This window comes from Macrotis lagotis, chromosome 4 (genome assembly GCF_037893015.1).
Source record: "Macrotis lagotis isolate mMagLag1 chromosome 4, bilby.v1.9.chrom.fasta, whole genome shotgun sequence".
NCBI classification, from domain to species: Eukaryota; Metazoa; Chordata; class Mammalia; order Peramelemorphia; family Peramelidae; genus Macrotis; species Macrotis lagotis.
In genome coordinates, this window is record NC_133661.1 from 71644853 (window position 1) to 71658511 (window position 13659).

The 13659-nt window shown below is 36.7% G+C and overlaps 1 protein-coding gene across 2 annotated transcripts in view; it reads right to left on the bottom strand.

Annotated features, from left to right (window-relative positions):
- The window catches only part of LOC141521015 (tyrosine-protein phosphatase non-receptor type 20-like), a 292732-nt gene that overhangs the window by 63810 nt on the left and 215263 nt on the right, over positions 1 to 13659 (bottom strand). For both annotated transcript variants that reach the window (XM_074233097.1, XM_074233089.1), the window contains exon 33: positions 11895 to 11959. In XM_074233097.1, the coding sequence (XP_074089198.1) occupies positions 11895 to 11959 (65 nt within the window). The remainder of the gene's footprint in view (positions 1 to 11894; positions 11960 to 13659) is intronic.

The following is a 13659-nucleotide window of genomic DNA, read 5'->3' on the forward strand; positions in this document are numbered from 1 at the left end:
CTCCCGGAGTCCTTCTGACTTCAAAGTCAGTATTCTATTCACTATCCACAGTGACCTAGTTATCCTGTTCAACTGAAGAAAGAACTTCGCAAATAGATATGACTATTAGAAAACCAAACAGGTTTCCTGAAGAGGTAATAAGTTGCCCATTATTGAAATTCTTCAAACACACACTTGTCAGGGTGGGATTCTTGGTAGGAGGAAGGGTGGCATTAAAATCAAAATCTTGAACTGGGTCCACAGTTAGCATTGATGATATAGCAAGTTGCAAAATGTTTTCCATATATTGATCCATTTGATGCTCACAACAACTCTGGGGGGTAGGTGCTAATTATTCATCATTTTATAAATGAGGAAACTGAGAAACAGAAAGATTAAGTGGATTACCCAGAGTCGCATAACTAGTAAATACCTAATGCAAGATTAGAAACTCAGGTCTTGCTAACTCCCAAACCCCACAAAGTATACTACCTAATTGTTTCAAAGGGGACTAGGGACACATTTGGGAAGTCAATGAACTTGGATGAGAAGAAAATGATTTTCACTTAGTTTTATCAGAAATTTAGCATTTCTTTCTATTGTAATTATATTATTATATTGAATATATATTCAAACATATATATATATATACATTATTCTAAGAAGGTTTTACCACACTGATAAAGGGGTCCATGACTCAAAATAACTTAAGAACTTCTGTGTTTAATGGAAAAGAAGACTTTCCCATCTCTAGAATTTAAATGTATTTTCCTTAAACCAATTTAAGACAGGAGATTTGTTTTCTCTAACTCATCTGTTACAAGTATCTTATGATTCCATGAGTCATATCAGATGTTTGGGACAACCAGTTGATGCAGTGACCCTGAAGTCAGGAGGACCTGAGTTAAATCCAGCCTCAGACACTAATAGATGTGTGACCTTGGACAAGTCACTGCACCCTGATTGTCTAACATTCAGAGCTATCTCTAGTCATCCTGATTAATATTTGACCATTAGACCCAGATGGCTCCAGAGGAGAAAGTGAGGCTTAACTTAACACAGCACCCCCTCACTCAAATCGAGTTCATGTACTCACATTACCTCCCTGATGTTATGATCTTCTTTGAGCATGAAGAACAAACATCCTCTAAGTATTTATTATAAACCTATATGACAAACATTATGCTAGGTACTCAGTATACAAAGACAAAATTAAGTAGCTCTTGCCCTCAATAAGCTTACATTCTATCAAGACAACATGTACATAAAGAGACAAATTAAAATGTAAAAAATGATAAATACAAAGTAAATCAGGCTTAATCTTTCCTCCTCGCCTACACCACTTTCCTTGAATGATTTTTTCCCTCCCCCAGTATCCTGCCACCAATTTTTAAAAAAATTATTCTATTTATATCTTCTGTGCTTATTTGTGAATATGGTTCTCCCAATAGCCTATAAGGTCTTTGAGTGCATAGCATGTTTCATTTTTGTCTCTGTATCCCTAGAGTCCATCATAGTGCCTAGGACTGTAGGTTGATTGATTGAAATGCTCAATAGAATCAGAATCCTAGGCAGATCAAACTAGAAGGACATCTCTTAGAACTACAGTATATTTTATCATTTGGGAGGGGAAAAAATGCAGGGACCTATTTGGGATGTCCAACTCTGCTTTGCCCTGACTTTCCAGGAGATTGACCTTAATATTGGTAGTGAAAAGAATGAGTTGTGAATTGAGAGGGATGGATTTGAATCCCAGATGTAGCTGTGTCACATTGGAGAGGTTATTTCAAGTCTCTGTGTTCAATTATCATAGCTAGAAAAATTAGAGAAGAATCTCAAGGTCCCTGACAGTTTCTAAATTCTATTATTTTAAGTTCCTACAGTAGGTGTTTCCAGCCCCTCTACAAACAGAGACTGCCTCTAAAATCAGTCAACAGAGACTATCAACCTAGCAGATGAGCTGTAGACAGGGAAAGCTGTGTGGTGTTGTTCATTGCTCCTAGGGTGGGGAAAAAAGATGGTGGACTTTACCTCTGTGGCCAAGGGAACTCAATTCAGATATTTTTATTTAATGTGAGGCACAGGATAGGGCTGACTCTTTAATTGCTTTGGTAGAGGGAGCTTCTGATGAGAAAACTTCTCTGCATCAATGGAAATTAGTACCTTGTTCCAAATTTATAGATTTAGAGAGTTGCCTAAGGCAATGTGAGATTCAGTGATTTTCCCAAAATCAAACAACTAATACAAATCTGAGATAGAATGGATCATGCCAGATATTCCTGCCTCAAAGTTTGGCTTTCTCTCTGCCATACTATGATCTCTCTTATGCATAGCATTTTTGATATTTAGCTCATTTTGTATAGTAATTATCAGATGTTGGTTACCTTTCTACTCCCAAGGAACTTAAAATTCAGCAGATGAGAAAATAATTCAACTCAACAAATATCTGTTGGGAGCCCTCTCCATTTAGGTCATGATTCTAGGACCATGCAGAATGCAAAGATAAAGATAAGGTTCTTCTTCCTTGAATTACTAGATCAGATGAATCCTTCTTCATGTAGTTTATTTTTCCCTCTCTCAATGCTAAGTGATTTTTTTCCTTCCTTGAACCTTCATACTATTATGTGTACTTTTCTTATGAATTTAAATTAAATTTTCAATTCAATTCAAATACTGATTAAAGGTCTCCTATGTATCAAACACTGTGTTGGGAGGAAAAAAGATAGTTTCTGCCCTCAAAGAGCCTACAAACTAATGGGAGACGACAACACACAAAAGGAAGCTGGAGATTGAGAGCTAGGAGAGACACCAAAGGGTATCCAGGCAGCTTATCATGAAGCTGATGCTAGGCAGAACTGCACACATAGAGTGCAATGATGTAGCAGTCTAATTTCTTCTGTGTTTTTGTGTGTTTGTGTGTGTGTGTGTGTGAAGGTGTCTGTGTTTAATATGTTTGTAGATTACTCATTTTCTGTATGAGAAATTAGGACTAAGAGAAAAGAAAGAAAACCATGAGATAGGAAAGAAAAGCATAAGAGAAATTTTTAAACAGTGATTCTGTAGGTTTTTTTGTTTCGTTTTATTTTCTTTTGTTTTTCTGCCTCTGCATGTGGATAGCATTATTCATAACAGGTATCCTGGGATTGTCCTAGGTCTCTGAACTGCTAAGAGGAGCTGTATCCATCAAGGTTGATCAACTCACAATGTTTTTCTTAATTTATACAATGTTCTCTTGGTTCTGTTCCCTTCACTCAGCATCAGTTTCTGTAATTTGCTCCATGCTTCTTTAGAGCTCAAACATTCAAAGTTTCTTATAGAATAGGATTCCATAACATTTATATACTATAACTTGTTCAGTCTTTTCCCTAGTACCCTCAATTTCCAATTCTTTGCCACTACAAGAAGAGCTACTATAATTATTTTGAAGCATGAGAATTTTCCCATTTTTATGATTTCTTCTGGATATAGGCCTAGTAATAGGATTGCTGGGTCAAAGAGTATAATCAATTTTGTTGTTCTTTGAAAATAGTACCATATTGCTCTCTAGAATAATTGAATCAGTTCACAATTCCACCAACAATGCATTAATGTCCCATTCCTCCCACAACCTGTCCAGCATTGAATATTTTCTCTTTATGTCATTTTAGCTAATCTGGTAGGTGTAACGTAGTACCTCATAGTTGTTTTAATTTGCATTTCTCTAATCAGAATTGATTTGGAGCATTTTTTCATATGATTATATATAATTTTAATTTCTTCATATTCTTTAACTATTTATCAGTTGGGAATGACTTGTAATCTTATAAATTTAATTCAATTCTCCATATATTTTAGAAATGAGAACTTTATCAAAACCCCTTGCTGTGAAAGTTGTTTCCCATTTTTCTATTTTTCTTCTAATCTTGGCACCATTGGTTTTATTAGTAGTAATTCAATTTCTAAAGGAAAACTTCTGAAAAAGTTTAGTACTCTACTTCAATCAGAGAGGAGAGGAGACTGAGGGAGATGTGAAGGTCTGAGTATCCAGGGCTGAGTAAACCACACAAGGATGAGATTAGAAGTTGAGGGACCAAGTTGCAGATGGAGAATATACATCACTCCCATCCTACCACCTTATTAGATTGTGCACTCTTTGAGGAGAAGAACACCTCCTGTTTTATTTTTGTATATCTAGAATGGAGCACAGTGAGTGCATATACATGATAGACCATTTACAAGTGCTTGTTGAACTGAATTCCATCTTGGATGTGACCATTCTCTTCCCACATCAGTCAACCACAAATCTGAATTTCTTAAAAGTAGGAAAATTGTTTGTCTACTCAAATACTTCCACTAGTTTAATCTTAGACAAATCCTTGAAGCATCCTGGTCCTCATCTATAAAATCTATTTCCTCATCTTTAATATGAAATAGTCAAGGCTAGATGACATTGGAAGTTCCTTCTAGATTCTAGCTAAGCTCTTACAATTCTGTTGCCAAACACAATACCCAAAGAGAAGCTTTCTCAAGAATGAACACAAAGTTCAACACTCTTTCACTTGTCATTGCTTTCCATGATACCAACAAAACCCAAAACCTGTGGGAAAACACAGAATTAAAGAGTTGATAGGGACCTCAGTGGCCATACAGTCCTACCCACCATACCATTCAAGAACACCACAGTGCTTGTCCTTCATGCTCAAAGACCATAATATCAAGGAGGTGATGCCATAACATGCGTATGAATGGATTTGAATGAAGGTATGCTGTACAAAGTTAACAGACTCGCTTTCTCCTCTGGAACCATATGGAGCCAGATATTTATCAGGACAACTGGAAATGACCTTGGATATGAGGTAATCAGGGTTAAATCATTTGCCCATGGTCACACAGCTAGTAACTATCAAGTTTCTGAAGTCAAATTTGAACTCAGGTCCACCTGACCCCACTCTATCCACTGTATCACCTAGTTGCCCCTAGCTGCCCCTACCTACCACATATGAAAAGTAGTTATACAACTTCTATTTGTTTTTTTTCTTTTTTTTTTAGGTTTTTGCAAGGCAAATAGGGTTAAGTGGCTTGCCCAAGGCCACACAGCTAAATAATTATTAAGTGTCTGAGACCAGATTTGAACCCAGGTACTCCTGACTCCAAGGCCGGTGCTTCATCCACTACGCCACCTAGCTGCCCCCTACAACTTCTATTTGAAGATAGAAGGATGAAGAAGTCTTCCCCTGACCAGGTAGAACTTTACACTTTTGAACACCTTTACTTGTCATCAAATCTAAATTGCTTTGTTTGCAACCTCTATGTATTACTTCTAATTTTGTCCTCTAGAATAAAACGTTGTAAATGTTACACACCCTCCTCATAATGACTCTTCATATTTTTTTTAAGTCAACTATCATGTCTTCCTGGAGTCTAGTCTTTTCCAGGCCAGACACCTTCAATTCCTTTGACTCATCCTCAGCTAACATGGACTTGAGATCTAAGGAAATCATCACACATTGTACATCGATTTTAAAGTAGAATAGTATTCCATTCGATTTAATGAGTATTTCTTAAGGACCTACACTGGAGGTATAGCCTGGAGATGATAAATATTAAATTACAGGGGAAAGGAGATATGACATGTTCACAAGTAAGAAAATACAAGGGGGTAGCTAGGTGGCGCAGTGGATAGAGCACTGGCCCTGGAGTCAGGAGTACCTGGGTTCAAATCTGGACTCAGACACTTAATAATTACCTAGCTGCATGGGAGGTAGAACCTAGGATCATTCTTCTCTGAAGATTAGGACTCTTAGAGAGAGGTGAGGAAGGACCACACGTCAAGCATAAGGAACAGTCTGCGAGAATCCAAGGAGGGAGACAGGATGCTGACTTTGGGGAGTAGTTAGTTAACAATTTGACTGGAACACAGAATGTTTGAAAGAGAGTTAAAGGAAGTCTTCTGGATAGGTAGGTGGAAACCAGACTGTGGAGCATCTTAAATGCCAGATTGAGGAGTTTGGATTCTGTCCTAGAGTGAATGGGGTAGAAAATGACTTCAAGTCCTGAGAATAGATGGAAATTGCTAATAGAGCAGGTAGAGAGAGAAAAAAAGTACCAAGATAGACCAAAGGGATGGGTCATATATAGTCTTCTGAATTTGTTATTGAAAGTGAACTCAGCACAGAACCCCCTTACTCAGATCTAATTCAAGTGCTTATCATGCCATTACTTCCCTGATGTCATGGTCTTCAAGATTGGAGGACAAACATCATCATCATGTTGTTCATTCATAATCACTTGAGCCCTAACACTTGGTTTTCTTGGTAGTGATTTGTTATTTCCATCTCCAGTTCATTTTACAGATGAGGAAACTGAGCTACAAAGGGCTAAGTGATTTGCTCAGAGACACCCAACTAGTATCAAAGGCCAAAAATTGAACTCAGGAAGATGAGTCTTCCAGACCCTATACCCAATGCTCTATCCTTTCTTCCACTTAGTTGCCCAATACTATTATTACAAAATGTTTTCCAATGTCCATCTCTCATGTTAAACAGTTCTTATTTGAAATTTCATGTATTAAATTTAAGAGGCAATGTGGTACAGTAGGAAGAACATTGGGTTAGGATTTGGAGGTGCTAGTTTATAGTCTGATTTTTTTGCTAGTTGCTCACCATGCATCACAGATCATAGATATTAAAGAGTTAGAGTTGAAAGGGACTTCAGCAAGCATAAAGTCCAACCCTCTCATTTTAAAGATTAGGAAACTAAGACTTGGAAAGTTAAGTGTCTTGTACGAGGACATGGAGTAAATATCTACCCAGTCCAGAGAGTGGTCAGAGTCAGGAAGACCTGAGTTCAAATATGGCCTTAGGCACTTACTGTATGACTCTAAGTAAGTCACTTAACCTCTCAACCTCCATTTTTTCCATTTGCAAAGTTGAGATAATAGCACTTAGATGCCAGTTGTGAGGGGGAAAAAATTAAGTATTATATAAAAATCCCTTGCTAAAGTTGTGCCCTTTTTTCCTATGTAAAAGTGGATAGACTGATGCTGGACTGCTGAAATGAAATGTGTGTGTGTGTGTATCTCATTGCTACATGAGCAGACAGAGGAGTGCAGTCTTCTAGTTTAAAGATTCTTGCTGGCCAGTTCAAAGGGAGAACCATTGACAAATATGCTACTTAAACTTGAGAAGTTTATATACAATTTAGGTTCAAGTCTTTTGAGGTAAAAATAGGTAAACATTTATTAATCTTACACCACATTCTCTTTTCAGCTTCATGGAAGAAGATAAGGATTTATGAAGGAAATTTTGAAAGATTTGAGAATTGTGAAGATGTACAGACTGAATTTGTCAGTCTTTGAATTGTCAAGGGAAAGTTCAAGAAAACCTGAGAATTTGGAAAACTATGAGAGAAAGAGAAAGGGTTTGGCAAAACAAAATAGCTAAGAGACTAGTGTGATTAGCAAAAGAAAGTTGGATTTGATTGTCTAATGTACTAACAGATAAGAAGTCACTAACTGTAGGGGAAGGAAAGTGATAACTCCTGTGTTAGACTCACACAAACTCCTAGGAGCTACTAGCAAAAAAAGGACTGAGTATCTCACCTGCAGCAGAGACTGTGATATTTATACTTTTGCCACATTTAAGTAAGAGCTAACTATGCTCAAAATGAAAATTGATCTTGCTTTAAAATAAGAAGTAAAATTAAAAAGGAATGCCCTTCTACTTTGCCTTATCCTTAAAAAAAGAAAGCAGGTCAGTTTGGAAACAAAGATAAAGAAATGATCTGTAGAAGCAGAGTAATTTTGACTTAGTGCCTGGAGATTTAGAAAGAGTAGAATGTGTGATGGGATGGAGAAGAGGGAAGATTATTGAACTAAGAAATAGATCAGATGCTTTTTCCAAAACAGATAGACCCATCGGCTCTATGGAACTGACTTTGAAACCCTAAGTCAGTCATTTAAATTCCCTTGGCTTAGATTATTCCTATGAAAATAAATGCAGAACTGAAAGAAGCCTCAGAGCCCAGCTACCCCAACCTCTTCATTTGCTTTCAGTTTGAAGAAACTGGAGATAAGAACTTTAAGCAATTTGTCCATAGACATTCATGTAAACACCAGAGTGAGAGGTAAACCCACATCTTCCTAAGTTTCTTTATCTATAAAAATAAAGGGGCAAATGGATTAAATGAATTCTGAAGTCCTATCCAATTCTTTTGGTCCATGAGTCTTTGATTCCAGAGGTCCAATCTTCTTTTCATTGAAAGAACTCTGCCTTAGTTTTAAAAGGTCAGACTAAATCATCTTTAAAGTCCAGCTTAGTTCTAAATTCTGGTTTTCTTTGTTCCAAATGACCTGAACTTTGAAAATATCTTAAGAGATTCCCTCATTTTTTCACTGATTAAAAAATAATCATACATAATAAAAACAGTAGTAGTAGTAACAAAATAATAATGATGGCAGCTAGGTGACACAATGAATAAAGTGATGAGTCTAGAATGAGGAAGGCTCATCTTCTAAAGTTCAAATCTGGCTTCCAACACTAGCTGTGTAGCTATGTGACCCTAGGAAAGTCAATTAACCCTATTTGCCTCAGTTTCCTCTTCTATATAATAAAATGGAGAAGGAAATGGCCACCCACTGGGATACTCCAGTATGTCAAAAAAATCTCAATTGGGGTGACAAAGAGTTGGACATGACTGAAAATGACTGAACAATGACAATAGCTCTAATTTATCTAGTGGCTTTAAGGCTTGCAAAGCATTATTTATATATATATATATATGTGTGTGTGTGTGTGTGTGTGTGTGTGTGTGAGAGAGAGAGAGATTATATAATTATTTATTATATAATCATATATTTTATAATATTTATTATTACTGTATGTTATATATAAATAAATTTCATATATAATTAATAAAATCAAGTGAGATTTTATTTAATTAGAGTTATCTATATTCTATCCATATATCTAAGTGAGATTTTATTTAGATATCTATATCTCCATCTATATATATCTAAATAAAAATCTCACTTGATCCTCACAACAATCCTATGAGAAAGTTGCCATTATCCTCATTTTTATAGATGAGGAAATTGGAGTTTAGTGAGGTCAAGTGACTTGCCCAGTGTCATACAACTAGTGTCTGAGACAGAATTTGAACTCAGATTGATGGGAATTCAAATCCAACCTCAGACACTTGCCACTTATTAGCTGAGTGATGTCTTATTCTCTCTACTCTTTGTGAACATTTTAGCTCAATTGAAATCAAATGTATTTTTCTTATGAAGCAAGAGTCATTTGACATAGAAGACAAACAATTCTTGTCAGGTCTATTTAACTAGAAGTCTCTTCTCTATTGATCTATGGCCTCTATGGATATATTCAGCCTCTTCAGTGCCTGCAAATCAAATTGACTCCAGTGAAAACCAAAACCTGCCTTTGCTTACTGTCCTTTTGGGTCTCTGACTTATACCAAATGCTGGCAGAGAGTCAATCTCAAGAGGCTCAGGGATGGCCTTTCTGGGGCAGCTTTTTAAGAGTGGCATCTCATTCTGTGGTTGAAAAATCCATAGATCTCCAGACTCTGTGATAGCCTACATTCTAAGCACTCTTCCCTATGATGTCAATAGACATCAATGATTGAACCAAAGGTTGAAAAATTTCAGGATTATTTTTAGTAGCAAAATATACCCCTTTTCGATTGCTGCGGAGCAATTTATTTGACAACATAAAGAGGAGGACCTATTCAAGCATAATATCACTGCCCTCCTCCAAAAGCACATTTTCCTCAATATTGAAACTTCTATGAATGAAATGGTGGAGTTGAGAGAAAGAGCCATTGGTCCCTTTTCATATCTTTTAAACTGACTTATTGAGTTATAGTCAGCTGGAGGGTTCAGAAACTCGATGCTGTTAGCTCAGCCTGGGAGATCAGACTCTGGGACAAAGTTTAGCAAAAACAAAACCATAAGAGATTGATTTACAACCCATATTTACAATACTACTTTTTGCATTAATAGTGATTATAATTACAATTAATTGGGTTATAATTATGATGACATCACTTGTACAAAAACATTTATAGCAGCCCTATTTGTAGTGGCAAAGAATTGGAAATTAAGTGAATGTCCTTCAATTGGGGAATGGCTTAACAAACTGGTATATGTCATGGAACACTATTGTTTTATTAAAAACCAGGAGGGATGAGAAGTCAGGGAAACCTCAAAGGATTTGCGTGAACTGATACTGAGTGAGATGAGTAGAACCAGAAAAACACTGTACACCCTAACAGCAACATGGGGGCGATGATCAAGCTTGATGGACTTGCTCATCCCTTCAGTGCAACAACCAGGGACAATTTGGGGTTATCTGCAATGGAGAATACCATCTATATCCAGAGAAAGAATTACGGACTTGGAACAAAGACCAAAGACTATTACTGTCAAAATAGAAAAAAAAAACATTATATTATTATGTAATTTTACTATCTCATACTTTATTTTTCTTTCTTAAGTATATGATTTCTCTGTCATCACATTCATCTGAGATCAATGTATAACATGGAACCAATGTAAAAACTAACAGAATCCCTTCTGTGGGGGATGGGGGAGGGAAGCAAGAATGGGGGAAATTGTAAAACAAAATAAATAAAATCTTTCTTTAAAAATAATTATGATGATATATAAATAAATTATAATAATAATTACAATTGGAAGAGAAATTTGTACTAGTCATTAATGTAGGAAATCTCTTTCTAAGGTTGAAGAACTTAAGAACTCAAATTATAGATCAAAAGGTTAACCATGACAAAGTCAAGAGGTTAAGTGTTTCTGTGGGATCCATAGAATTAGAGATATGGGAAGCTTCTGAATCTAACCCTTCAGTTTTATAGTTGGGAAAACTGAGGCTAGGGAAGATGGTAATCAAATCAGCATTAGAACATACCTTCTCCCAAAATAACAATATATAAGAGTTTTTGAGTTCTAAAATCCCAAGATTTGCTAGGGTGACCTGGTGAAAAGATATAGGGTCTCATAGATTTCATGGCTAGAAGGGTCCAAGCCCTCATTTTGAATATGGGGCCCACAGAAGTTAAATATTTTGACCAATATCACTAAGGTAGTAAAAAGTATTGACTTTCAGTACAGGAAGTAGAATAGAAGGAAAGGTCCTGAATTTGTAGGAGGATAGGGGAATGGGTCTACCACTTACTATGTACACCTCTTTCATGTGTGCCTCTTCTGTAGGCCTGCCTCTTCTGTAGACCTCAATTTCTTTATATGTTACATGGGGGGACTTACTTTACCTATCCCAGGTTGTTGGGAAGATAGGTGATTCAATAGAAAGAGCATGGGCCCTGGATTCAGGAAGATGGAAATTCAAATTCAACCTCAGACACTTGGCACTTACTAGCTGGGTGACCTTGGGCAAGTCACTTCACCCTGATTGCCTCACATCTGCAGAACTCTCCAATCATCCTGATTCACATCTGGCCATTGGACCCAGATGGCTCCAGAAGAGAAAGTGAGACTGGTACCTTAGCCCAGTTTGTCATGGCCTTCTTCAAAAATGACATTATCCCCAGTTGCTAAATTTAGAGCCTGAGGCCCTGCATTATAATTCAAAGTTTGCCATTCACTATCTATATGACCTTAGACAAATCATTTAACATCTAAGAATCTGGATTTCTTCTTCAAAATAAAGGAGATGAATCATAAGGTCTCTAGCTCTGTGATTCTCTCATCTGCTATACTCAGAAACAAAAGCAACAATTCTAAATTAAGAGGAATGGTGATTTAAAGCATGATCAGATTAAGCACAAATGTCTCATCAAAAGGAAAATCATTCCCATAAGAAAGAAAATCTCAGATGGGCATGGATAACTGGCAGCCTATTGTGAGGTTTTGCGTTTCAGCCTATGAAGCTCTGGGTTCTTACCTCTGTGGGTGGTGAATTCACTGTACCAGGTGGTAAGGCATAATCTTGTTTCCTCAAGTCTTCCGCTGTAAAAATAACAACCAAAGAAGGTAAAATGGCAAATTCTGACCCCTCCTGACATGTCGTCACAGTCTCATATTTTCAAAGATGATTGTGCTACTGTTATTATTATTAGAATCCCACATTTTCCTTTCATACAGGCTTCCTGTCAGCTTGCATACTCCTGTTCATTCTGTTAATTAAGCCTACATGTTCATTCTTTCTAGTTTTGTACCTCCTACAACAATCTTTAAAACTCAGTATTGGAAACACTTGGACAACTGAAAATGTGTGTGTGTGCATGTGTCTGTGTCTGTGTCTGTGTCTGTGTGTGTCTCTGTGTGTGTGTGTGTGTGTGTGTCTGTGTCTGTGTGTTAGAAATTCAGTATGCCAGTTTAGGTGTTATTAACCTAATAATAATTAAACTACAATGCCTGTAAAGTTAAAAATGAGTATTACCAAAGGGCAATGGAGATAAAGGCTGGAGACTGAGAAAAATGGCAAACAGAATAATGAAGAAAATAAAGGTCTTGTTCAGAAAAAAATTATGAGTAGAAAACCATAGAAATGAGAGCAAAGAATATTTCTTCACATTCTTTGAATTCTCATAATTTAACAGATGCTAACAAATGATTAATTTTTATTTAACTTGATCCACAGAAAGCACTGGTATCCCTGCAACATCAAGGGGAAGAAAAAAGGAAGGCTTCAAGCACTGACTCTTGTGCTGAACTTATGGGAAGACATGGACAATAGTTGCACAGATTCAGAAGGCAGGAATGAGCTATGATCTACCTTATTAGAGGGGATAGTCAGTCACATGATTGATAGCACAGATCCATTGGAGGACAAATTATTCTTCTCTAGAAAGACAACCTCATAGGCCCTTAGAAAAGACCACAGGCTCCACATAGCAGGGTGATCATTGGGTGTCTGAGGCCGGATTTGGACCTGGGTGCTCCTGGCTCAAGGGCCAACACTCTGTCCACCATCCAGCCACCCCTACTATTATTACTATTTTATTTTATTTTAGGTCTTTTTTTTCTTTTTTTTTTTGGTTTTTGCAGGGCAGTGAGGTTGGGGTGGCTTGCATGTCACATGGCTGGGTGATTGTTGGGTGTATGGGACCAGATAATGGGCTCTGGTGCTCTGTCCATTGCGCCACCTGGCCATACCTACAATTATTACTATTTTTTTAATTTTAATTTTTTTCTCTCCCCTTTATCGCTCAAGCAAGTCTATATTTTTTGGGGGGAGGGGGTATTTTGTTTACTCTTAAACAAGAATATTTTATTAATGTATAAAAAACATTATTTGTACAAAATGAGAATAAATAAATATTAAATATTAAAAAAGAATGATGTAAAAAACAAAGAAAAAAAAGGCCACAGGCTCTGTCAAGTCAACCGGGAAGCTGTCATTACCCTCTTATAAATGTGGATTGTATGGCTGTCCTACAAAGGTATCTTTATTTCTAAAGAATATTTGGGCTCAGTCTCAAAACATTCAGATAGAAAAAGAAACCTTTTGCTATCAGTCAAATGATCAATAAACATTAGGTGCTAGGTGGTTTAGTGGATAGATTGATGGACCTCAAATCAAGAAGACTCATCATCTTGAATTCAAATCTGACCTCACACTTATTAGCTGTGGGATCCTAAGGCAAGGCATTTAACCCTGTTTGTCTCATTTTCCTCATCTGTAAAATAATCTGGGGAAGGAAATG